This window comes from Coptis chinensis, chromosome 2 (assembly GCF_015680905.1).
Source record: "Coptis chinensis isolate HL-2020 chromosome 2, ASM1568090v1, whole genome shotgun sequence".
Lineage (NCBI taxonomy): Eukaryota > Viridiplantae > Streptophyta > Magnoliopsida > Ranunculales > Ranunculaceae > Coptis > Coptis chinensis.
This window is the reverse complement of record NC_141457.1, coordinates 5,137,359-5,165,349: the sequence shown is the minus strand read 5'-3', so window position 1 is coordinate 5,165,349 and position 27,991 is coordinate 5,137,359. Positions and strand designations below refer to the sequence as shown.

At 35.3% G+C, this 27,991-nt stretch overlaps 2 protein-coding genes, 1 long non-coding RNA gene and 1 pseudogene across 3 annotated transcripts; 2 read left to right on the top strand and 2 right to left on the bottom strand.

Annotated features, from left to right (window-relative positions):
- Positions 1 to 14,626: 14,626 nt before the first annotated feature.
- On the top strand, positions 14,627 to 17,954 carry LOC147514498 (uncharacterized). Its single transcript, XM_086592604.1, has 5 exons — positions 14,627 to 15,010; positions 16,127 to 17,118; positions 17,208 to 17,298; positions 17,576 to 17,827; positions 17,898 to 17,954. Exons 1-5 carry the CDS (start codon positions 14,627 to 14,629, stop codon positions 17,952 to 17,954), a joined length of 1,776 nt encoding a protein of 591 aa, XP_086448730.1.
- Positions 17,955 to 18,641: 687 nt separating this feature from the next.
- Positions 18,642 to 19,241, top strand: LOC147514497 (uncharacterized). Its single transcript, XR_015213225.1, has 3 exons — positions 18,642 to 18,808; positions 18,885 to 19,040; positions 19,135 to 19,241. It is a non-coding gene; the product is annotated as an uncharacterized LOC147514497 (long non-coding RNA).
- Positions 19,242 to 19,665: 424 nt separating this feature from the next.
- On the bottom strand, positions 19,666 to 20,699 carry LOC147514496 (uncharacterized protein At4g15970 pseudogene; annotated as a pseudogene).
- A 4,526-nt stretch (positions 20,700 to 25,225) lies between these two features.
- LOC147514495 (uncharacterized) lies at positions 25,226 to 25,729 on the bottom strand. The gene has a single exon (XM_086592603.1). It carries the CDS (start codon positions 25,727 to 25,729, stop codon positions 25,226 to 25,228), a length of 504 nt encoding a protein of 167 aa, XP_086448729.1.
- Between the last annotated feature and the right edge of the window lie 2,262 nt (positions 25,730 to 27,991).

Genomic DNA, 27,991 nt, shown 5'->3' with positions numbered 1-27,991 from the left:
GACTTTTTTTTTAATCGATTGACATTGGCCGATGGTGTAGAGGTTTGTTTTGGATGGGTTTGATGCAATGGAGAGATTGCGTTAATTGGGGGTTTAGGTCAGTTATTGGATTTGGATCGCTTCTAATTCGCCCACTTATCTCTCTCTATCTGTGTACTTGCTATTGGTTTCTACTTTTTTTTGTTTATCAAACAGAATGTGTGCGTTGTACCTTGTGCCTTGTGATGGCCTCCAGCTCTATTTTCACTAGTAGAAGTAGCTTCTTCTCTCTGAGTTCTTCATATTACGATCCTGTTGGGGCTTATTTCAGTTCGATCCACTCTTACATAAAATCCCCCTGTTCTTTTTGAAATCTTATGAACATGTTAGTAGACTAATATTAGTCAACCATTCAAATTAGATGTCAGAGCATTCAAATTTTAGGCCAGTGTATATGATATTGTAGCCTTTAGAAATGTATGTGTCTGTTTTTTCATGTTTGTGTGGACGCTGGTTAGCGTGTTTGTTCCATTTGCATAATGATTTTGACATTGTAGACATTGTCTTCTTTGTAAAATTCCAATGACATAGTATACAATTTTTTCAGGTGAAAGTATTCAAGAAGCCCCATTGCCTGCACAACTTCGTGTAAGCTACATTTAACGCCCTTTCAACGGAGAAAGTCAAAGGCAAGTCTTATATTGTGTGACTTACTTTTATCTAATTTTATAGTTGTTAAACATATCATACTCATGCAACTATTAAGTTATATATTGGTCATTGTTTGTACACCATGCCTCAACTAGTTTCAAATATAATCCTTTCTTCACTTGCTACTTATATGGTTGTTAATCACTTTGCAACATCACTATATGTTGAGAAGTTTCGCTTACACGTATCATTAGTTGTTGTCACTATATATAGATGGGTAAAGGTACCATTTCTGGAAAAGGACGTGCAAATTGGAACAACGCCTTTTATGTGATATTTTTGGATGTGGTGGTTAAGTAGACTTTAGATAGTAATCTCACCGAAAATGGGTTCACCAAAGTCGGTGGGAATAATTTGAAGGCAAAATACAAAGTCGCAAAAGACCTTACTATTTTATTTGGCTTTGGTTGGCATCAAATTACTTGTTGTTCACCACTAGCAGTGTTGTTTGGGATGAATACTTGAAGGTACCTATTGCTTATTGAAAGGAGTCGCGGAGGAATAAGCAAGGCGAACAAGTTTAGAGCTCTCTGTCTCTCTCATTCTCCCCCTTTAATATCCATTAATTGTTTTTCAATTTCAATAATATAGCATGCTTGGGTTGTTAGGGTTTAGAATTGGGGTTTCAAGGGTTTAGTTTCTGATAAAAATGGTATATTTTAAATTCCAAGTTGCTATACATATTATATTTTTTTTTTCAGCTTCCAAATTTCTCTTCACATCAATTCGGGTATTTCCAATTATCTTTACTCGACACGGAATAAATTCGGGTATATCTCTAGTGGGCAACCTCAATTGGTGCCAAACTTAGCTGCACAATCAACCAATGTGTATAGTGTTGGTAAGATGATTGTTGTTTGTATTACAAACTATAACATAAGATAGGGTTGAAGAGTTGTAGAGCTGGAAAACTTCTTCAGAAGCAAATTAAAACTGGAATTCTTATGTCTCAATTCACCGGTGTTCATGTGGTATGAATATTCCTTTTGTATATATTATGTTGTCGTTTGAATTGCCATGGTAGTGTTTCTCGTGAGTAAAATAAAAAATGTCATTATGTAAAATAGAGATATATAAATTGTTATATTTGGATGCTACCTAAGTCCTGGTGATATGAAATAGGTGATGGTCGCCTGGAATCTAGCTTAAGCTCTTATGTCATTTTGTTTAGGGTCAGGGAAGTAAAGAAGGAATCTATTTCTGTTGCTTGTAGTTTCATGGTTGTGCTCTTTGAACAAGGACTTGAATTTGGCCCTTTATGAATATTAGGTGCTTCTTAATTACTATGTACTTTTTTTTTTTCCCAATAATTCTTTTGTTTATGTTACTATACTTCTCTATATGATGATTATTTTCTTTTGTTTCCATGTTTATATGATGATTCTACTGTAGAATGTTTCTTATATTTCAGTGGACATCATCACCAAGTTGATGCTATTAGTCTCTATTTGAAAGGCTGATATTTGGTGATGTTACTAGCAAAAGTGATAGTAGTTGTGTTTAGCAGTGTGCACAGACAGAAAGTTTGAGTCGTGTTCAAGCTGGGATTCCGCTACCTACACGTTACCCCGTCGAGTCTACATTCAAGTGAACCAAGTTTCATTACTTGTCGATGTCTGTGCTAAAAGCTACAAAACTAACAGGTTAGACTGTTCAAACTGAAATTTTTATCGTTCATATACTTACACTGATAATGAATTTTAGTAGTTTACTTTTCGACTCTTAGGCACTTAAAATTGATTAAAGTGTACATATACATTTTTTTTCATCTCCTTGGGGTAGGCTAAAGCATTGGCAGTATGTTTATTTATTTATATATAGGAGCTTTGTACTTGGTTGTAATTAAGTGTTTGAGTTATTCACAAAGGGTTTGAGTTGTACATGTGTTCCCCAAGAACAATTAATGGGTATTGGACCTAAGTCTATCTTGGTTTAACTTAACAATTGACAGATTGTTTGTTTGCGATATCAGGGTTTCTTATAAGATGCTTATAATGACTTGTAGTTTGTTTCAAATAGTTTCGGTCGACTTACCCCTTAGATATTGTAATGACTTGGAATTTCACTAAGGGCAATTTAGTCATTTTATATGTTAGTTCAGTGCTACTATAGAATAATTGGTGTAGACTGATGTGGGTGACGAGTGTTGGTATCTGTTTTATTTAAGTATTCTAATAATTACAAATTTTGGTATGGGTATTTGACGCAGTAATTTCCAAAGTTAATGTAAATTTATTGTTTGTAACCATCAGTCAATTAGTAGATATATGGCGGGGTTTTAACGTTTATTATTGGCGGACTTTGAGGATTATGAGCTTTTCATTGATGGTTATTTTTATATTGGGCATGTGTATTGTATTGGGCTTGTTATTATGTTGGGCCTTTATATTATATTGGTAATGCTTTATTTTTTTGGGCCTAGCTATATTGGGTGAGTTGGGCATGAGCTACTAATAAGGCTTTAGCCTTTAACTATGGGATAGACACGAAGTGATGAAGGGGAGGCTAGGGGTCTGTTTTATTAGTTAGCCACGTATGGCTGGCTTCTGGAGAGGGAGGATAAACCTTAAGGTGCTAGGTGGCGGACAGGAGAGGTGTCCTTGAGGTCCGATTCTTTTTTTTACTAGCGAAAAAGGAAAACTCGACACGAAGCTAGAGGGGGAAAGCTTGGATAGATCGATAAGGCGACTTCGTGACTTTTGATGAGTTTTGGGTGGAAGTTTCCCTTGTTGTTCTCCAGGCTAAATATTTGAGGAACAGTTGGGTGGGGGCGTGGCGTACATGAACAACACCTACCACTCCCAAATTCAAGGTCTACCTAGTCTTCGAAACACTTTCAAGAATGTAAACGGTAAGGTGTCCATACACCAGGTACGAATAGTTAGACTGGGTTTCTCTTTGTGTTGGCTTTTAATAACTTGCTATTTGCGGCAAGGAGCTTGAGTCTATATACTTTGGTGGATTATTCATATAGTAGATTAAGGCCAAGGGTGCGCTAGTAATTTATAGATTGAACCCAAGGAATTAAACTATATATATATATATATACCAGGCCGCATCCAAGTCACTCATGCCATTTGCTAGGGACAACGCTAGGCCACGTGTAATTTGTTGTTTGTTTTTCTCGCGTAATTATATTTTTGGCTAGTTCGAATAAAAATAAGTTAATATTCTTTTATTGGTATTGAGAGTTGTTTGTTTGATTGAGTATTTGGGGAAACTTGAAGATTAGAAGTGAAGTGACGTACATGTAGAATACAGATTCAAGGTTGAGAATCAATTAGTGGACGTTACATGATTAGAACATGAGTGAGGAACCCATACCGGCTTCCTCATCGAAAATGGCTTAATCCATTCCTATAGAAACACCTTATCAATAAGAGAACTACGACTGGCTTGATCCCAAAAGGGTACGTAGGCACCCACATTGCTCAGCCGCTTTCATAGGAAAACCCCTATCCCTTGTACAAGGAAGTCGAGTGTTTAACCTGTTTTAGTATTAATAAATTTTGGTTAAATTATATTCGTACGTTTTGGGCATGATTTAAATCTATTGGTAATATTGATTAACATTGCTTGCTAACGTGTTTAATGAAATTCCGGTAATTGATACACTTACAAATATTTCATAAGAACACGGTAAGTAGTATTAAGTAGCTAAAGGTATGTGTTAATCTTGTCTTTTGTTTTCAATTTCATTTCAAGTTGATTATTATATATTGACTACGTATCCAACATTGAGCATTGGAGTATCTTCACAGGGATGAACAGGTGCTTCCATAAGACAAGAAAAGGCATACGGGCAAGTTAAGAACAATTTAACGTGAATGAAGCGCACTCTGAGTGATACAACGGTTCCTTCACCTATTTATTTTAATTTCAAATTTATTCCTTCTAAGTGTGTGTTGTAATAAATTATGATTTCTTTACTGTCTTTAAAAATGAATTCTTATTAGAATGCATCCATTAGGTAGAAATTATGACACTGATGAGTGTTCCAAGTGTGAAAGACCGATCTAGAGTAAGAGATTGAATTGGTTTCGGGGCGCTGCAACTACTTGATTTTACTGGCATTTGTCGAGATGGTTAAGTAGTTGGTGCCACGAATCAATATATCTTTTAGTAGTTGGGTTACGGCTGAGGTTTTTTATATATTAAATGGAAGTATACTATTTGAATTTCAGGTTATGACAGGTTTTATGAAATGTTGGAAATACAGAGGAAACTCTGTTGAAATTTCTTTGAACGCGATGTTCAAAGGGTGTTTTATACTTTAGTTCTAGTTGGACTCATGTGAGTCGAACCCGCTCACGTCTTGATTTATTAGACGATTGAATATTTGGATCGAGCTCTTTTATCTAAATATTCAATTGTCTAAAAAATTCGGGGCGCTATAGATATATTAACAGTTGCAATTTTACTTATTCACATAGGTATTTATGATCTTGAGTTAACTATTTTGCATTCAACTATCATACCTACTAATGATTTACTTTAAATCCTTAAGAAATATCTTATATATAATTTGTGCATGCCTAGATTACTTGGTTACCTTGTATATCGGTGCATTTACTGACTATTTTATATCAAGTTATATTGAGTGTCACCACCTCTTTTCAATTGCAGGATTCAAGTGGGCTAGTATGTTAAAAGATGTGAGATAGGATTTTGGGGTTCCTTTGGAGGAATGAATACTACCAGTTGGGAAAGTGTTGTGGATTTGTCCAATTTGTTCATATGTTTGACACTCACTCCTTTTTGTGTGTAGATGGTGTATGAATGATGTAGATAGATGATGGTCGTTGAACAAATAGAAGCGTATCAAAACCTAATTATCCCTCAATAAGTAAAGGATGAGTATGGTATCGTTCCACTTTTAAGTGTATGTTATGTGAAGGACAGGACTGGAAATGGGGTTTAAGGGATTAAAAACTATGATTATAGAGATTTAGATTCTAATGCTAAACTAAACTAAATTAACTAAACTATTGAGAATTTATAAGAGAGGGAATTCAAGAGATTAGAATCCACCAATACTTTTGATCTATGACCTTCTGCTTCATGGTTGTTCTTACAAGTAGACTACAATTAGGTAATCGAGCAAGTGCCGATGCTCTCTTGGACGAAACATCGTTAACAATTAACTCTACTTAAGGTTGTTCCTATGTTTATGCTATTAATATCTTCTTTCCTTTTATGTAAGCTCGGGCAGCCATTCAATGTATTACCAAGAGCAACATCAAGGAGTACTTCCTAATAGGGCGGCCATTCAATGAATCACCACTTAAGGCAAACACAAAGAATACTTCCCCTAGGCAGCCACTCCCTGAGCTACCCCTTCTAAGGCAACACAAAGAATACTTCCCTAACTCTAAAGAACTATACTAGAAGAAAAGTAAAGAACACTAGCATGATATTAATATTGCAAAACATAAACCCTATTCTATACTTCCATCCCCTGGTGTGGGCAATGGAACTAATAACTAAAAACATAAAGAACTAACTTGATTGAAGAACACCATGAACCAGAAGAATCATTAAACCTTAAGCACTGGCTTCATCTCCTCCCTTGAAGGAGAAGATTAGCCTTCCATAAAGAAGGAAGAACACGAAGAATGAGAAGAAGAAGTGTCGAAGAACATAAGACTAGAAAGACTAATTTATTAAGACTCAGCTAGTTAAAACTGATTTTTTATTATTAATCTCTCTCTGCCTTAAGTTCTGGAGACAAGAATATAAGTGAATTGGCCATCTACATGAGGCACTTAGGTCCTCTATTTATAAGGGTTACAATGAGCTCTAGAAGCATTCCAAACCGTCATTTGTTTCCTAATACAAATAAACTTCTTTCAGAGTCCAACTTCGTCTCCAAAACTGAGAAGGAATTGGCTATAGTGTCGATTCATGCGTCTGGACGCTCGATCCATGCGTCCCAGATGCGTAAGCCTATTTTGTCTTTTCTGCTCTATCCTTTTATCCTCTTTTGCGGGATTTGGTCCAAGCAACAAATCCTTTGGCCTTGGGCTTCCAAATAGGCTTTAAAATAGGTCCAAGTCGCATCTTTAATAGCTTCAATTCCTTGGCTTTCTCCATGATTGTCCACGGGCTTCCCATGTGATCCTTAATGCTCCGAATTGCTCCATTTTACCCCTTTTTCTCTAATATTCTACAAAACTCTCTTTTTCACCTGTAGATCTTAAAACATAACTTACAAACATTATTAGTCCACTAAGATGGCTAAACAAGAGGCATAATCGAGGGTTAAATTGTACTTTTTGAGCACTTATCAATGTTGGTGATTGACTTTGACGAAATTAGGTTATTTTTTCATTTAGATTTGGATTAGGCTGATTATATTTATATGAATTAGATGGGAAATGTGTTATTTATTTAATTATGTTTTACGATTAAGTACAAATATATATTGGTTATTAAAAGGGGATTGGAATGTTTCAATGAAATTAGCAATATATATAAGTGTTACTTGAAATTTAATGGATCATATTTAGGTATGTAGTTTATTTAGGTGTGTAGTCTATTGCGGGTCCCGTATATATATATACGGGCTGGCTACATCGACATACAGAAATGACATACTGAATTGACATACGCAATCCAAAAGCGGACTTGTATATTGCTCTAAGGGCTGATTTTTGGTAGATATTATCTCCCTACCATGGATAGTATCTCCACAAAAAATCAGCTCAATTGGATGTGTCTAGTCTTATCAAAAGAGTGTCTAAAGAGTGTTAAAATTATGGACCGTCACATAAATTTCTAATTTGAACTCAATTTTTGGTAGGGTTAGACATGTTCAAAGGAGCTGATTTTTTGTGGAGATGATCTCCATAAAATCAGCTTTTAGTTCATTATGTAGGTAGGTAGGATTGCGTATATTAATTCCCTATGTCATTTCTGTATGTCGACGTAGCCAGCCCCTGGCTACGTCGACATACAGAAATGACATACTGAATTGACATGGCTGGCTACGTCGACATACAGAAATGACATACTGAATTGACATACGCAATCCAAAAGCGGACTTGCACATTGCTCTAAGGGCAAATTTTTGGTAGATATTATCTCCCTACCATGGATAGTATCTCCACAAAAAATCAACTTAATCGGATGTGTCTAGTCTTGTCAAAAAAGTGTTAAAATTCTGGACTGTCACATAAATTTCTAATTTGAACTCAATTTTTGGTAGGGTTAGACATGTTCAAAGGAGCTGATTTTTTGTGGAGATGATCTCCATGTTGTGGAGATCACATCTCCATAAAATCAGCTTTTAGTTCATTATGTAGGTAGGTAGGATTGCGTATGTTAATTCCGTATGTCATTTCTGTATGTCGACGTATATATATATATATATATATATATATATATATATATATATATATATATATATATCACGTTTCTTTTTTTAATAAAAAAAAAATATACATATCACGGTTTTACCCAAACCGTCATAACTAATGGTACTTTTTATGACTGTTCAAAAAGATGAATGCATAACAATTTATTTAAAACCGTCACAAATGATATGATTTGTTGTGACGGTTTTTTAGCAGTTGTTACCATTTTTTTTATGGTTTTATGACTGTTAAAAAGGATGAATGCATAACCGTTTATTTAAAACCGTCACAAATGATATGATTTGTTGTGATGGTTTTTTAGCAGTTGTTACCATTTTTTATGGTAGATACAGACTAGTCTGGAACAAATATTTGTGACAGTTTTGGGAAAAAAAATAAATGACCCCCACTCCATCATGGTTTTGGGAAAAAAAAAACAGTGAGAAAAGACTTTTTGTCTGTTTGTCACTGTTTAATAGTGATATAAAGCTTTTTTTTTTTCTTGTAGTATTGTTAAATTATAATTATTCATTGTGTATGTTTTAATAGGTTTAGTTTCTTATGCATGTTTAGAGATAAAGTGTATATTGAATTAAACCAATGATTGTTATGATTAGAACAGAGATGTTTAGTTGTAATTATCCTACATGTTAGCAACAATGACTATAGAAATGTAAGTTGTTGCTAGGGATAATAAAATTGCAGGTGCCGACTAGTAACGTCGGTAAAACCTTTGGGTGTTGATACCAGAAGTCTGGGGCTCGAATCACGTCAGCATCAAAAAATTACTGATCTCATTTAAAACAGTCTTACCAATAAAATAAAAATAAAAATGATAATAAAGTTTGAGGCTTTAGATTAGAACATTACGGAAAAACCTCAAGAAGATTAATTTTCAATGAGTAATTTGAATTTGGCATGAAATAAATCATTAGGTGAATTATCACTCTTTAGTTTCTTTTCATTCTTCATATCATATTTTTATTGCTTAATTAAATTAGATTAAGAATATAATCATTAGTTTAATTATAGAATAGAAATCCTTCAAATAATTTATTACTCTCACCATTGTTTATCTTGATTTAATTAGTTGAATTCTATTTAGTCGTTATAGTTTAACAGTGGATTCGAACATTTACTAGATCTATATTACGTGATAGGAGAGAGAGAGAGAGTATTGATTTAAACACATGTTTGTTAGATTATGTATTAGTGTTTATGCATTAGTATTTAGTTTAGTAAATTCTTGCTTAACATAAGCCATTTAAAATATGCATTATCACTAAATCCTCTTATTCTATTGGATTTTCTACAGTAGCAAGGTTATCTAATATTTCCTTTATTTGTTGCAAAAATTCAGAGATAGTTTGAATACCTTTATTTCTTCGATCAAGCATTGAAGCTTAGCTTTGAGTTGAAGTTTATGAGACCTTGAAATAGATGAGAATCGTTTTTCTAGAGTAGTCCACAGAACACTCACTGAAGGTGCTCCAACAACATAAGGAAGTAGTGATTTTGAGATAGTGGCAATAAGCCAGATAAGCAGATTCTGATATTTATTTCTTGTACTACCATTTTGTAAAAAAAACAAGGATTTATTGTTTCATCACTAGCTTCATTAATGAGAAATTCGTTTGGACGAATTGAGGTTCCATCTATAAACCCTGTTAAATCATTGCTTCTGATGATTGGAATAAATTAAAAGGTGATCGCCATAGAATATAGTTATCCTTTAATTGGTACAAAATTCCCAATATTTGTGAGTGAATTCATCTTGCTTCTTAATAGTATTTGATCAAAAGCTTGATCGAAAACAAATTCAAGTGTTTAGAACAACTTCAAATGATTTGAATAGATTCAAGTGATTAGAACTTGAATCAAAACAGTGATCTAATTGATTAGACTGAATCGGGTTGAAAACTTATTTTTGATATTGAAATGATGTATTGGATTGATTTGAAAAAGAATTTGTGATGTTGAATGAACAATTGAATTGAAAAGCTTCAATTCAGTTTTGGGGATGAATAAATTTTATGGGTTTTGGTTTTTCATCGCTTGATCTATGTTATTTAGCTCCAAGAAAATTTGTATATATGAAATAGTAGCAAGGGCTCAGAGAATTCTCGAGATTTGTACTCGGTTGTGTTTTTTAGAAGGCACGAAAGATAAGAAACAAGAATGTAGTTTAATTGGGCACTCATGAAATTGCATTGGGCTACCCCAAAATAAATAAATAAATAAATAAATAAATAAATAAATAAATATATATATATATTATATATATATATATATATATATATATATATATATATATATATATATATATATATATATGACACTATATAAAATGTGCAAGACATTATATAAGCTGCTAAGACACTATATAACAAGTCCGTAAAACGGACGTCCGTTTAAAAGCCGAGATTTAAAATGTCTTGCACGTCCGTTTAAAATGTGAGTTTTAAACGGACGTCCGTTTACGGACTTGTTATATAGTGTCTTGCGCAGCTTATATAATGTCTTGCACATTTTATATAGTGTCATATATATATATATATATATTACAAGTTTGCCATTTTCTAAAAATAAAATGTTTTGTGTTGGGTACCACCCAACTCATCAAGGTAACCTGTTATTGCCCAACTCTTTTGGCCCTTCACCTTACATTAAATACTCAAGCTTCTCATTTACTCATTACTCTTTTCATACTCAATCAAAACCCAATAAAAATCCTAAATGGAACATGAAATGAAGATGAAGAATAAACATTTACAAACACATTAGAATGAATGTAAAATTTTTGATTGATTGAATGGATTAATCTACAAGAGAATGCAAAACACTTGATTGATTGAATGAATCTACGAGAGAGCATTCATTAGAATGAATACAAAACTCTTGTTTGATTGAATGCATCTACAATTTTAATGTTGCAAACTTTCATTTAACATATTGCAACTACAATTTGGTATCGACAATATTTAGAACCCGAGCCCAAACTACACCACTGGGTCATTGGACTCTATTGGCCGACGTAGCTAGGTCGTTTGGGCACTCTATTAGCCGACATTAATAGGTCGTTCGGGGACTCTATTGACCGACGTAGCTGGGTTGTTTGGGCACTCTCTTGGGCTACAAGGCTGGGTCGTTTAGACTACGTATACCAAAAAAATTGAGAAGTTCCAAACCAATGGAATTCTTGATTAACCAATGAAAATTCCAAACACAAATTCCACTTCTTTTATACATAAACACCAAACACTATTTTTATAATACAAATCATTAATCGACCATAATTCTATAATAATTTATTTAAACAATGTTCAGCAAAATTGAATTAGCAATGATTAACGATCAACACACCCCAATTAAATTAGTAAAATTGAAATCTGATTTAAAAAATTGGATTAGGAACAACACAATTAGATGCACCAACACAACTACATTCACTCCTTATATGTTCTGTGTATGACCAAGTTAAAACATGTAATCAAACATGCCAAAATCTACAATAATATAATCAAACATGTCAAAATCTAAAATAGTAATTTGTTTTATATCTAAACTTGTTATTATTTTATATTTTTTCAATTGTGACTAGTTTAGGGTTTACAAATTTCGTACTAACATAATAAATTTTAATTACAAACATATTTCACTGAATTATTCAAAATGTATCAAAATTTCAAACATCTTTGAAATGTATCAAAATTTTAATTATTTAAAAATAGCTCCACTTTCAAATTTTGGTTATTGTGACTTTCAAATTTTCAAAATGGTTTTACTTTTAAATTTCTAAATTTATGAAAACTCATTTAAGTAAGAGTATAAAGGGCTAAAACCCATAACTCAATTGTTCTTCTTTCCTAAAGGGCAAAACTCATAACCCTAAAAACCCTTCAAATTCAAGTCCTTAAAATCAAAAGTGTAATGAGACCCAAACGACTTCAATATATCACTGTGATGAACTTTCAATCAAATTTACGAGGTCGTTTGAGTGTACACTCAAACGGTCTCGCTATGTCATTTCAGTGTACACTCAAATAGTCTCGTCATGTCGTTTGAGACAAAGTTTTCGAGTTTTTTCTTTGAACGGTTTGAGTTTGCCGTTTGAGTGTACACTCAAGCGGTCTGCAGGGGCCGTTTGAGACAAAACTCTCGGGTTTTTAGCTAGACGATATGGCTGAGTCGTTTGGGCAGTCTCCAAGACGATATAGTTAGGTCGTTTGGAGACTCTCTTGGATGACATGGCTGGGTCGTTTGGACTAAAAAATTGAGAAATTCATTTTGTTTCATTTTGTTTTTTAGTCACTAAAAAAATAATGTGTTTGGCTCTTGATTAAACGAAAGTGCAACTCGAATGGGACTTGGATGGTGACTTGAATGAAGTGCACATTCACATTGACCATCCCTTGGGCTAATTTTATCTCAGGCTAATTTTATTGGAATACATAATCGTCGTCAATTGATTAAACAACAACTTAAAAGCAAGAATTTGAGCAAACAATATTTCACTGAAGGAAATAAGTTACGACATCCTGAAAATGCGAGAATAGAAATCCAAGCTGACTTTAGGATCTTTAATTCGAATCATGTGCTACAACTGGAGCTATTAGCAATACTCAACAGGATGCAGATCAATACAGAACAAGGCTAAAAAATAGGTAACTAGTAGCTTCAGGCATCAAGAATGCAGCAACAAATGCCATCGAATACCTAAAAATACAGTGACAATTATGGGAACTTGGTCATACGATGAACAAATTGCAGTTATATATGTTTTTAGGGAAACTAATAGTGTAGTTGATCACTTAGGCTAAGTCCAATGGTGCGGTAAAACACTAAATATAACGGAAATTGTGATCCAATGGTGCGTCAAAACGCTAACTCGCCAACGTTATTGGTATAAGTTTACCTATCTATACCGCCAGTTTTAACGATATAGCGTATTGTCTGCACGGGCCAGTAGGAACGGCGGCTAGAAAATTTGTTTGACCAAATTTATTTTCAAAATCTTTTGTTTTGGTGAATTACATTTGTATCCCCATTATTTTGGGAAGAAAAAATGATTTTCCATACGCCTTTGGCGGTGGCGGCTAGGGAGGTGTGATTTTATTTTTTATTTTTTATTTTTTTTTATGTACGCCATTGTCAATGGGCTGGAGAGTGTGATTTTATTTTTTTTTTTTTTTATGCAATTGGAGATAACCATTGGGTCTTCAAACACTAACCCACTAACCGTATACACTATTGTATTGTTGTTTGGTGTGATGGCGCACCAAACCATTGGACTTGGCCTTAGCTACTCTAGAATGTCCTACTGGCTTAATCTCTTTATGAGCTCTCGGCAACAAAACTCTGCTGAAATAGACAAGCTAGGAGTACTATATTATGGAGTTAAATTAATTTCTTGAATTTATTAGAAAGCCATTTTTTGGGCCGACCTTCCTTTTTTTTTTCCCGATAATCTTGGGCCACCCTTCCTGCGGAAACCGGTCATTGTAGTGTCGTCTTCTAACAAGTAAGGACAGAGTCATGAAGTTGGTTTTTGGTCAAAATCAACACTACTGCTCATGACATAAACTCAAATTTGTAAGAATGCTTCCAGTTGAATCAATGAACAAATCAAATAAAGGAAAGAAAAATCCAGATTTTGGGTTTAATCTCCCTGGTTGATACATGACCAACATAAAAACCCCCTCATTACGTACAAACCCATAAAAACCCCATATGTTTTTAAAATACCCAAACAGACCAAAATACCCCCCACACATAAAACCCTAGATCTCAAACTTACCTTATCTCTTTCTTCTCCGCTTTTTCTCTTCCCTGAAACCCTAATTATCCCGCAAAAAATGAAAAAACAACCAAAAATAAGAGAGAAACACCCACTAAAACAAAAAAAAAATCGAAAGTTTCCAAATCGAAATCAACTACTAATAAAAAAAGACCAAATCGAAGGTAAAAATCATATTTTTTTTTCAATTTTGTTTGTAAATAAACGAAATCTAAGGTGAAAATGCTTAATTTATGATATAAATATGCATTTTCACACACACACACACACACACACATGTGTGTGTGTGTGTGTGTGTGTGTGTGTGTGTGTGTGTGTGTGTGTGTATGAATTCGTATTTTCACAAGTGAATTTGTATTTGCATATTTGAAATTTGTATTTGGTCATCTTTTGAAATTTGTATTTTGGTCATCTTTTGAAATTTGTATTTACATATTTGAATTTGTATTTACATATTCGAAATTTGTATTGCAGCAGGACGTAAAATTTACTGGTTCTAACAAGGTATTTCGTTCTTCTGCATTGCTAATGCTAAAGCTTGTACAAGATTTGAAGGGAAGAATTAGGGATATTCATATCACCAAGATGAAAGAAACTCCTTTTGGTCATCTGTTTATGGTTTTTGTCGATGGAAAGGTCGATAGTAGAATGTTAGAGAAACTAAGCCACATCATTATAAAGTTGTTAGCGACTTGGTGCAAGGAGAGGCAAAAGTTTAAGATAGGAAGTAAGTTTGTGTCTTTATGTCCATCCGATGTGGTCAGAAACTTTTGGGCTTCCGGTGATGGGGAAAGTTGTTGTTTTCCAGTCAGGAACAAGAATAGACGAAGCTATTTCTGGATCACCATTCCTGTTGAGACGTTTCTCTGGAGTTAACAAGATAACAACAACGGTTGTAAAAGAAATCTTGAACCAGATTATAGATTCAACAGACCCTACGGACATTGAAGATGTGGTGAGACTACTCGTCATTTTTCTGGTGATGACAGTATTTGTAAGTAGTGGTGCGAGTGGAATAGCTTGGTCCTTCCCAAAGCATGTTGAGACTTTGGAAGCTATATGGAGTGTGTCATGGGCTGCCTCAGTTCACTCAAAACTGATTGAAAAAATTCAAAAGTGGGATAGCAGTAGTCCGTTCAAAATTTCAGGATGCATTATTCAGCTTTTGGTAAGTTTAGTTTGTTTTCTGACATATGCGTAGTTATATTTTCATAGCATATATCACCTCACATGATAAAAGAGAATATGCATTTGCATATGCATGTGTCAGATGTCATATGTCATATGTTGGTAATATAATAACACGTCTGTTTTCGTATGTAATTTTGTTTTCACATATGCATAGTCATGTTTTCATAGTCAAATGGAAAATATATGTTCCTGACAGAGCCTGTAAGCACAGTGCACTCTTAGAAGCTATATCGTACATATATATTTATAGACTTTGGAACCTGTTACGATTTTCTATGTTCTCCACAAACAATTGAAAAAGTGCTTACAAATACAAATGAAGAACAAGAAATTAGACAGTAGCATACCATCTTTATCAGCAATTTGTACTTTGAGAAAGATAGTGTCATCCTCTTGGTTCATCTTTCTTGCAATTTTCATGTCTGTACTTCCTGTTGTATCAACTTGCAATGATGGCATGAATCAGACTTTTGAGTGCATTATCATTGAGCATTGGTCTTTGTATTCCAGTCTTAGGAACATGCTTCAACTCTCCTTCATCGAATGCGAGAAATGGATCTAGCTTGCAAAAGCTCCTTAGTCGATAATCTTTTTGACACGACAAATCTTTGATATAAACTAAATCTAGATGAAATTAAACTAAATCTAGATGAAATTAAACTAAGATGTTTTCATAGTCATGTTTTCATGTTTATGTAATTTTTGATATAAACTAAGATGGATGTTTTCTGGATTGGTCCTTCAAATTTGTAGATGAAATCTAAAAATTTTGTCACCTAACTGGGTCTGTATTCCTGAAAATCTAGTTTGTACAACGCCAATTATAAACTTATCATTGATCAGTCAATCAGTGTTTTTGGTGGAGATCTAGTTTTACTTTTAGCATAACATTATTTTTGCCAGAATTCATGTTAGTCGGCAAATTAGATATGAAAATACAATTTTACATATGAAAATAGAAATTTACATATGAAAATCTATATTTGCATATGAAAATTGAAATTTACATATCCAATGCAGATGTCATATGTCATATGTTGGAAAAAGAATTATATGAAAATGTTGCTAATACAAATTTACATGTTATGTGCAGTACTTTTTGTGTGAGCATGTGAAACTTTGTGAGCCAGTCCGCGAGACTTGCTTCCCACGGATTGCAAAGTGGTCGATGGAACGACTAGCGGATGAAGTACCAAAAACTTTCAAGCTAGAAAATGTTCCTAATTGCAACATCAAAGTAAAATTAGAACTGGCCGAGGAAGAGAAAGAGGCATTATACCCTGAACACCACCAAAGTGAAGCTGAAAGCTTGAGGAGGGAAAATGCTGAGTTGAAGAGGGAGAATGAAGAGTTGAGGAAACTTAGTAAAGATTTAAGGGGTGAAATTGGTAGACTGACGAGAATAGTTTGTGAAGAGAGTCTAGAAGATATGTTTGAAAATCACGAACATAGAGATGTAGATATGGTTGAAGGGGTAGAGAACAGAGATGTGGATTTGGCTGAAAAGGAAGAATCCGAGAAAGAGTTGGCTGAAAAGGAAGAATCCGAAAAAGAGGAGGGCAAAAGAGAGTCCAAGTTATCCGAGAAAGAGTTGGCTGAAAAGGAAGAGTTGTCTAAGAAAGAGACATATGGAGAGTTGGCTGAAAAGGAAGAATCTGAGTTGTCCGAGAAAGAGTTGGCTGAAAAGGAAGAGTTGTCTGAGAAAGAGACATGTGGAGAGTTGGCTGAAAAGAAAGAATCCGAGTTGGATGGAGAAGAGGAAAGCAGCGAGACAAAGTCAGATGAGGAGGAGGAGGAAAGAGGTGAGGGAAAACCTAACTCGATGGTTAAGAAAGTGAAAGAAATGGAGCGGATGAAGAAAACATCAACAATATATGAGTTCGGAAATCTTAAGAAGCAAAAAAGGAATACTAAAGTTGCTGAATTGGATGATGAACCAGTGATTGATGCAGATGATTTCGAGACTCCACCACCCCCGCCCGTAGGAAAGTCTATGTCAAAACCACATTCAACCAAGCTGTGGAGTCTACTTGATAAAAAGAAGTTGCCGTTGGTGGAAAGTTTTTTCAGAAAAGCAAACCAGAAGTAAAATTTACTTTTCATAAATATTTGTAAGTTTTTCTTATCGTCTATGTAATTGCACAAATTGTTTTGATCATGTATGCATATTGCAGTACAATTGCGTGGATGGACATTCAAATGCACTTGAAAATACAGGGGGAACACGTGAACCACCTGATGTTGAACTTCTTTATCAGTGACAAGGTAAATCTTTTGATTACTCAAATCTTTTGAAATGAAAAAACTTGCAATTTAGTAATTTTTCGTACTGTTTATGGTAGATCATTGATTGGTACGTGCACTTCCAACTCTCTAAGGAAGTGAAAAAGCTAATTAGATCTTCTCCACCAAAGTGTCTCCATTTCTCATCATTTGCATGGGTAAGCATCTTCCATGTAATTTAATTCATCGGGTTGAATATGTAAATTCAACTGAATATGCATACAAGGCATGAAGATGGTGTTGTTCTTATTTGTTGTAGCTGGCTTTAAGAGATAACCAGAAACAAGGCATGAAAGTCTATGTCACAGATGTCCTAAAACAGTTCGACAACAAGGTCGCTCATCTATTTTTCATCATAAATAGTCCCAAGTTAAGAAAATTCAAAAATGGTTATCACTGGACTTTGCTTCATGTTGATACTTTGAATTGGGAATGGACGCACCATGACTCTTTAAGGCCAAGGAACTACGAGAAGAAGAAATACATTCCATTAGAAGATGCTGAAATGTTGGTAAGTGAAATTTTATTTTAAGTTACTATGTAAATATATATTTACATAGTGTTGGTCTCGTTTGTTTCAGACAGAGTGCTATGTACGTTCCATATATAAAGTCACTGCATACATGCATGATGTTTGACTTAGGTGCATGCCGCAAGTTGTTGTTGTTGACTCTTTCTAGTTTCTAGTATTAAGATCGAGTTTAAGAGCCTCTAATCACCGGAGGGCACGGACTGAAGAAGCAGTTGTTTACATATTTAACACGACAAGGGGGAAATCGACCCCTCACAAATCACAATGTCAATTTTTCTATAGTACTGAAATAATACAAAAATGTCAGAAAAGACACTTTACTTGTCTGGCAAATTTCGTACCTTAACTGTAGATACTCATTTTAGAAAATCTAAGCTTGAGAGAAAATATTGGTCTATCTTGACGTCAAATGTTCAATGGATAATTTAAGTTTACATAGGTCAGTTACTATGTAAATATAGATTTGCATATATATATTTACACAGTTTTGGTAATTTTTTTGTTCAATTTAATGCAACAAGCACTACACCATAATAGGATATTTGCAACACACACCTTTTTTGCTTTGCAACGTTTATTTACAGTTAGTAAATTGCCAACGCTAAATCAATGTTGTAAAGCGTTGGTTTATTTGAGTGAATTTCCGAAATTAATTGCTAACGCTTAAAAAGCGTTGGAGAAGTGTTACAAATCCAAAAAACCAAAACAACTTCGAAATTTCAAAGATAGGGAAACAAAAAAGAAATCGCCATCGGTATGTCAAAATAGAAAACCTCTCATTCTCTCTCACAGCCGCTGGGTTAGGTTAGGGTTTTTTTATCTTTGCTGGTGAAGAAAAAGGAGATGTGCCTAGAATAACGCTCGAAGATGCTACTGATTTAATTGAGAAAGAGACGATAGCCGTGAAAGCTCGTAATTAATCTGAGACTTCCGATTGTTCCAGCCTTATGTTGAAATCAGGTTAGGTATTTGAAATTTCCCCTTTCTTATTTTCTTTCTCTTACTTCCTGACTAATCTCGTGTTATATATATATAGAAGGGTCGGGTCGAAGAGAAAGGACACACACACTCTCTCTCTGTTTGAAGTTTTGAAGGTGGAATCAGCTCAAAGAACTGATTTTTAACAATGGGTGCTTCAGGGAAATGCCTAAAATCAATAGTTGGTGTGAAAAAACCAGAAAAAGATGACCAAGTAAGCTGGAAAAAAAAACTCTCATTTTGTTTCATTTCTTCTTGTTTTTGTTTGTTTACTGAGTTTTAAGGTTTGGATATTTTGTTTTGTGAAGGAGAAGGTTAGTGGTAATAAGAACAAGAAGTGGAAACTATGGAGAAGCTCATCAGGAGATTTGAGTACAGGGTGGAAAAGGTTTTCAAAAGGAAGTCATCATAGAGCCGCCTGAGACTTCGAGTGTTCTTTCAACTCGCCGATGCTTTTAATGCTGCTTTGTTGCTACTATAGTTCGTGGCTCCACCTAAAAATTTCAGGGTTGTGAGGCAAGAATGGGTCGCTATCCGGATTCAAACCGCTTTTAAATGGGGTTTCGGAAATCGAGTTTCTTTTGTTTTAATGTTTTGTTATGTTTTTAGTTTGAATTGCTTAAGCTTGTTTTTTAGATTGATGGATGGTTAGATTATGATGGAATGTGTGTTGTTGAGGTACATCGATCTTAATTTACTGTTAGTGTTGACGTGTTGTTGGTTTCTGTTACGAAGTGTTCACTTATTGGGGAAAGAGTTGAAACTAGAGAGAATTTGAAGAATAGTTGGTATTTGTTCTAATTTTCAGCTCATTGATGTTCATGCAATTGAGTTTCTCTTTAGTTGATTAGTTGGTCATGTTGTTTGTCGTGGAGGAGTCTTGCCATGTACCAGTATTTGTAGAATTCTATGGTTGCCATTACTGATTTTACATAGTTAAACCCTCCGTTCGCCATGTTCCTCTTGTCACTTGAATTGCCTTGGTAGATATCACATGCAATATAAATTTCATCCATACTGTCAAAGTGGGGAAATGGGTCCCTAAGCCACATTATATCTGCATCCTACAATGGCGAGTCAACTGTTATACTTCAAATGAAGATAGATCTGAATTAAGGTGTACCACCGACGTAGTGACGTGTATCCTCTTATTTGGGTCGTATTATTATGAGTGACAAAAAACCGAATTTGATTCGTGGCCGGTCTAGTCTATCGATGGCTCGATTATGAAGAAATGCGAAGTTTGTATGCGTTCGATTGAACGTAAGACTGAATTGAAAAAAACAAATCCATACCGTGAAAAACAAAGTTGTAGCCCAGTTCAAGAACTACTTTCGCAAAAGTCGATCCTCCTCCACATGAGCTTCGGATAGTCCTCGGACATGAACCGCTTATCTTTGGAAAAATCAACACCGGGAGTTGTGAGATAGAAACAGTGTGGATGTACGGACTTGCATCTAAAAACGTGGTTGGGTCCATGGCTACAATAACTAGGTGGTTCAAGAGTCCGGATGTCCCTTCACCTATCGAAAAACTCTCAAGAAAGAGGTCAAGCATGGACCCGGTCCTGCCCATGCTTTATTCAGGTGGTTAGAACTTAGAATGATTGTTCTATCATCCATGGATGCTTTCTTTAACACCCTCCCTAGCTCCTCTCGTTCAAGTCGCTGCAAATGCAACACATTATTTTTGTTCTGTACACAAACATATTTGATTCGCAAAGGAAAGAAAATGATTGAGGCGTCACAGATTTACAAACTAAATGAACATCATTGGCTTGATCACGTTAATTAATTAATTCTCCTCTGTTTTCCTGCTTTGTGCACTTATACCTGAAGCAGAGTAAAGGCGGGTTATACGCTTATACCTCCATGATGGTATAAGAGAGAGTTGTTATGATATCCACTACAACTATTCTTTAATTTCTATATTCTTTCTTTGATGAAATAACTAAGTTTCTGACTTTATGCAGTTCAAAGCCTGCTAGAAATGATATTATCGGTATCGATTTGGGTACCACCAATTCGTGTGTTTCTGTCATGGAAGGGAAGGTATGAGACTTGTCAATTCTCCAAAGAGTTTACTTAGTTAAGGTTGTTTCTTATTTGTTCTTGTCATGTATGCACCCTGCAAAGGTGATTGAAAATTCAGAAAGGTGCTCGAACCACTCCATTAGTGGTAGCCTTCAACCAAAAGGGGAACTTCGTTGGCACTCCCCGCCAAGCCGTCGATCTGAACAAACCCCACAAACACAGTCTGGGGACTAAGCGTCGATTGGCGAAGGTTTGATGATCCACGCATTACAAAAAGAAATGAAAATGGTTCCATACAAGATAGTAAAGGCTCCAAATGGAGATGCTTGGGTTGAGGCCAATGGACAACAATATTCACCAAGTCAGATTGGAGCTTTTGTTTTGACAAAGATGAAGGAAACTGCAGAGGCTTATTTGGGGAAGTCGGTTTCCAAAGCCAGTAATTACGCCCAAAGATACTTTAATGACGCTTAGAGGCAAAGCGACTAAAAGACGCGGGAAGGATTGCGGGATTAAATGTAGAGAGAATTATCAATGAGCCCATCAAGGGGCTGCACTTTCCTATGGAGTAAATAACAAGGAGGGGGCCTTATAGCTGTCTTTGATCTTGGTGGTGGTACTTTTGATGTTTCCATATTGGAAATCTCCAATGGTGTGTTTGAGGTATGGTTTCTAAGTCGTTATCTTTTCTAGGAATTGTTTTATCCTTGATTTTAAGTTGAGTCTCACAAAAAATTCTTCTCATTCAGGTTAAATCAACAAATGGTGATACTTTTTTTGGGTGGGGAGGACTTTGACAATACCTTCTTGGAATATTTGGTGAATGAGTTTAAGAAAGCCGAGTCTATTGATCTTACAAAAAGACAAGTTGGCCCTCCAGAGGCTCAGAAGCGGTGAGAAAACTAAGATAGAACTCTCATCCACTTCACAGACCGAGATCAACTCCGCCTTTCATCATCGCTGATGCATCGGGTGCAAAACATTTGAATATCACACTAACTAGGTCAAAGTTTAAGACTTTGGTTAGCAACTTGATTGGGAGGACTAGAAACCCATGTCGAGCGCTTGAAAGATGCCGGTATTACTACCAAGGAGGTGGGTGAGGTACTTCTTGTAGGAGGGATGACGAGAGTTCCCAAAGTTCAAGAAGTTGTCGCAGAGATATTTGGGAAGGCTCCAAGCAAGGGGAGTGAATCCCCGATGAAGAAGCTGCTATATGGGTCTTTGCAATACAAGGTGGCATACTTTGTGGAGATGTCAAGGAGCTTCTTCTCTTGGATGTCACACCTCTATCCCTAGGTCTTGAGACTCGGGGTGGTATCTTCACAAAGTTGATCAACGGGAACACTACAATTCCCACTAAGAAAAGTCGTAAGCTCATTTGTCTTCCGGTTTGGTTATTGAAGTTGAGTTTTACATGTGCTTTTAGCTACATGTCTATTCTTATTTTGTTTTTGTTTTTTGTGTTTTTTTTGTCCTGTCCGAGCATCATATGTACATGAAATTGAATATATACATGTTTAGCATTGTTCTTTTTTAAAGTTTGTGTTACACTTAACTAGCACATGTTATGCTAGAATCAGTTCGAAAAGGTTAATCGTGTACATGTTATGCTAGATTGTAGTCAATGGTGTGTAGACATTAATTAATGGTTTTAGGGGTCAGAAAGAGAATTTTTTCCCGACATAGAAGAAGACTTAAATGCGTCAAACATGGATGTGATACCTTCTACAACTATCATTAAGCAATTGGCAACAGCAATTGAGTAAGTGTTTCTCCCCTTTAGGCGTCCAAGTCATGTGTCCGCTTTAATTATATGTAGGAGATTTTGTATTGTGTCTTATTGTATGTTACGGTGTAAAGTATACTATCTTTGCCTTTGGTACCGATCTCTATCAAGAAAAAAGAAAAGAGGGTGTCTCTAAGATCTGGCGATTACGTAAGTTAATAGTTTCGTTTTTTCCGTTTACGTTTGTTTGACAGATCTGCAAAGTCTAATTCAATGAAAGATCTCCTGGCATCATCTAGAAATTCTTCACCTGTCAAAGAGAGGGCAGGGTTAAGTTTTTCTGCAGTGAAATCTCTAGTGCTTCGTGAGAAGGAGGATAAGTCAACATCTGACTTTCGTGATGATGACGAGCTCCTGCTATTAAACCAGTCTTTATTTGATCCTGGTAAGCATAAACCAGTCTTTCTAGCTAGTTGTAAGCATAATGTAATGTACTTTTTTGCTTGGAAAATTGAAGTACTTGGTGTTTACAAGTGATTTGTACTGTATTTTTCGCTTAGTAGTCACAGTGCCATCCTTGGTAGTCACAGTGTTTTTAATTTTTCTTTGCATTGTTATTTTCTAATGGCTATTCATTGTATTGATAATCCAAATGGGAGAGTGCACAAGGAGATGCTACTTGCTAGAGCGATGGGTTGAGGGCGCGGGCGGGGTTTACGTGGGTCGCGGGAAGGGGAATCTGAAGCGCGTTGAGCTTTTGGGTTTGAAGATGCCAAGGACTTCTTAGAGTGAAGGGAAGATTTTGAAAGCAAGGGTGGTTTGTTTTAGCGGGAAGTTTGCTTTCCGTCCTTAATTTTGTTTGCTTCAGTTTGGAGTGAGTTTGTAGCTATATATATATATTTGTCTAAACCATTCTTGTATTCATTGGTTATTGTAGGTTTAGCTGGTCTCGCTACAAAATATGAGAAATTATTATTTTTTTATTAGCAACCCATCAGCAACGGTTTATAACCGTTACAAATGAATTTTAAATTATTTTTTTTTAAATTAACTAACAACTTTGCAACGGTTACAAACCGTTGGTAAAATTTTTAACAAATTACCAATGCTTAAAAAGCGTTTGTGAAATAAAAAACCGTTGCAAATGTTTTAAATATGTGTACGAAATAGTTATAATAAGTGTTGGAAATTTATGTTTGCAACGCTTTTTAAGCGTTGGAAATTTATGTTTGCAACGCTTTTTAAGCGTTGGAAATTTCTGTTTGCAACGCTTTTTAAGCGTTGGAAATTTCTGTTTGCAACGGCTTAAATATTTCCAACACTTTACCGACGCCATATTTGCAACGCTTAAAAAGTGTTGCGAAAATTATTAGCAACGCTTTTTTGCCGTTGCAAATAGCCTGTTATGGTGTAGTGAAGAGAGGGTGGTGGAAGCTATTAGATGTAGGCGTTAGGAGCTAAGGTTGCCAGATGTGGATTTGATGAAAGATATCACAGTTGGAGCATGCCCACAACAAGGAGAATCGTAAGAACTTCCCAAACTTAAATGTCTTTTTAATCTCTTATCTCTTATCTTAAACTTCTTTTTTTGCATTTTCAGTTCAGATTGTGGTTTCTTCGTCATTTTGTTTGTGAAGGCTATAATATGTGGAAAAGATATCCAAGATATAACGCTAGAAGCCACGAAACAATTGAGGGTTAACCTAACATATGAGATCGTATCAAGCCAACAAGAAAAATGGGATCCAAAAGAAGAATGCAAGAAATGAAGGACTGATTTTCCGTATTTCTAGTTGATTATGATGTGTTTATTTGTGTTAAAACATTAGAACCATTCTAACTCGGGAGTGTTCGATTATGATGTAATGTTACTGTTAATGTGTTGGAGTTGTTTAGTATTGTTCTGCATATTCTGTAACTAACTTCAGATTACGTTTATATATAATGTGGTTCTTTATGCATTTATATTTACTGTCAATTCTGTTTAATCTGTTTTTCAACTCTTTAGGTCGTTATGCTCTTTTAAATGTAATATGTGCTTCTTGATCTTTTAATGTGCAACTGAAAGTAGGTTATGCATTTAGCAAACTGCACAAAGTATTAACAACAGCAAATTAAGTTTCTGGAACCATGCTTGCTATAAATTACTGGTTAGGTGATTTTGGATTGTAGGTGACAGGTTGTGCAAATTGGGAAGACGACAAACTAAACTCCTGGAGTGGACAAATTTAGTATATATGAATCCAACTGATCACCATTTCATCTCAAACATCTACTAAATTGGATAGCAAAGCTAGCTCAAACATCTACTAAATTGCAAAGCAAAGCTTTAGTGTCTATGTAAATATAGATTTACATATATAATGACTATGTAAATCTAGATTTACATATATTCGGTCTCTCTGGAACTTTTCAATCCCAAAATGTATTATGTAAATCTAGATTTACATATATAATGACTATGTAAAAGTACATTTACATAAAGTTGTTAAGTGTCAGGTTAATTTCATCCCCAAAAGTTACTATGTAAAACTATCTTTTCATTCTCCAACTAAAAAACATAACATATAAAATCCAACATCAAACTATAAAATCCAACAAGTTCATCGACATCTTGTTTTTCATATACGAGCAACATCAAAGAATAGATGAAAAATTCATTGAACCGTATGCGAGCATGTTGTAGGAGTGGAGCCCACTCTTGGGTTCGCGATGGCCATAGCAAGGGCCCTTGTTCTTCTTCCTACCTCTTGTAGCACCCGTGTTGTGTTTCCGTTTCTTGTCTGGTCTCCCCATCTTCTTTTTCAGATCCGGAGGTAGTAAATCAGGCACACTTGGTATTTTAGCAGGCAATTTACTGTTCTCCGCAGGTACTATAGCTCTTGAATAACTATCACGGAATGTCTGAGAATAGAAGAATTTATCACAGTAGGTATACACATTCAATCCATCAGCCAAAATGGAGCGCAGTGCGTGTGCACAAGGGAATCCTTCGATTCTCCACCAATTACAAGAGCAATGACTTCTATTCAAGTCAACCAAGTGAGTATGAGTAGCATGCACCTCAAAAATACCCTCCCTTGACTTGAGAACCACCCAACTTCTCCCCACCTCAATCCTCTCAGCCAATAAAGTTTCCATAGATGGACATAAGATAGTAGTCCAAACTCTTCTTCGCTAACTCCGCCCGATCGGACATCATTCTCATAATTTTTCCACGGATCTTGTCCACCATTGCAGTGATAGGCAAGTGCCGTTCTAGTAGGATCCAAGAGTTGAAGCTTTCCGCAATATTGGAACACATATCGCCATATCTATTTCCTTGAAAATAAGCATTACACCAATGCTCATAACCTATGGTGGACAAAAATGTTTTCACTTGAGTGCCGCAAACATCTCGAAAAACAGCCATCACTTTCTCAAACTCATGGTGCGTCCTAGCATAGGCAAGGTCTGAAAAAAGATCAAGGGTATGCAAGCGGAAGCAATGGTGGCTGGGCATAGCTGAATTAAGATTATTTTTAAGGTGCCACAAACAATAACCATGATGAGAATCAGGAAAAACGCGAGGGACACCCACGAGTAGACCATGGTTTCGTCAGATATAAAAGTTAGCCCTCACGATCTTTGGAGACCACCAACCTAAGTTGCTCCAAGAACCAATCCCAATTATCATCGGTTTGAAAAATACAACAGCCATAGCTACTAGAAAAATACCCGAAACACAAATAAACATCAATTCTTCGATTTGGTTTTATGCACACACACTCATTATTAAAACTTAACTCATATATATAAAAATAAATTTTCATATGCAAAATTATTATGTAAATATTAAAATGCATAGGCTAAACATCTGATGTGAACGTAAATTTTTATAGTTTATGCTTGTTCAGTTTTACAAACTACTATGAACTACTATGTAAAAATTCACAAACTCAAAAAGACATACCCCCATTTGCATTTTTGGCAGTAGCTGACAAGACACACCCCTTGTATTTTGTTTTCACGAAAGTTCCATCCAAACAAAGCATAGGACGGCAGAAGTTAAAGCCGTGAATACAAGCACCAAATGCAACAAATAATCTCTTGAACTTTCCCCGTTGTTGATTCCTTTTCGAAACAACATGACTTCCTAGATTGGTTTCTTTCACTTTCTAACATACCAATGTAATCCGATGATAAGATAAAGCATAGTCCCCATGTATCTCCTTCAATGCAAGATCTATGCCGGTATCATAGAAGTAATAATTCAAGTTCACACCATATACCCTTAGAAAATAGTCAATGATTTCACCTGGCTTAATCAAAGGTTTGTCTCTCACCATATCTAAAACAATACTCTTTACAAGTTTACTATTCACTGGGGGATTCTTAACATCAGTGAATCCAGCTCCACATGTGTGCTTTGCTTCCATTGTCTTTATTTCAAAGAACTTCGGCATCTTATACTTCTTGGATGCGTGAACTCTCCATAGACATCCGGTTTCAGTCTTCAAATAACACTCAGCCGTGACTCTATCAGGATCATTCTTCTTAATTAGAACTCTGTAATTATTAACAAGACAATGGCGTAAAAGCTCAACACGAAAATTGGCAGCACCGCCAGGAAATTTCTGTCCCACACCAATCAAAATAGGCAAAGAAGCGACATTAACATATTTTTCATCGTATGTAGCAGAAGACATAGAAGAACTAGAAGCCTGAAGAGAGACTTTGGAACTAGAACCAGCGTCACACAAAGCAAAAAATCCTCTTGACGATGCTGTTATAAAAAATGTATCAAGACTTTTAACCAAATTGAAGCAAACAAGGGATTGAAGCTCGAAATGGATTCTATCACAATACGCTTTGAATCCCTTTACAAAAGACAGTTCTATAGACAATGGAGTAAGGTCCGCCACTTTTCGAAATCGTACACTTCAAATCGAAATCATACCGTTAGTCCCGGCCACGCGGACACTCATAATTTGCGTCTCGCATATATAATAGCAAAAGAGCAAATCCCATCCATGTCCGCATTTGCAAAAACAACAAAATCAAATTGATGAACATATGTAAATGTATTTTTACATAGTCAATATCACCACCAAAACAAGTATGTTCAAAGAATTTAACTTTTAAATTTTCATGGCCAAATCATGTTATCCAAGCAATTTAACTTCGAAATTCATCGCAAAAGAAGATGGAAAAGAGGTGAATCTCTTCATCTAACCTTCTTTCGTCAATTGAGAATCGCCTTTTCAAATCAATTGAGAATTGTGTTTTTCGTCAGCCGATGAATCGGTGTTTTTCTCAATTGAGAAACAAAAGATGTCAAATCGTTGTCCAAGCAGATGAATCGGTGTTTTTCTGGGTAGAACTTATGATGAATATGGAAGAAGGGTAAAAAAGGTAATAAAA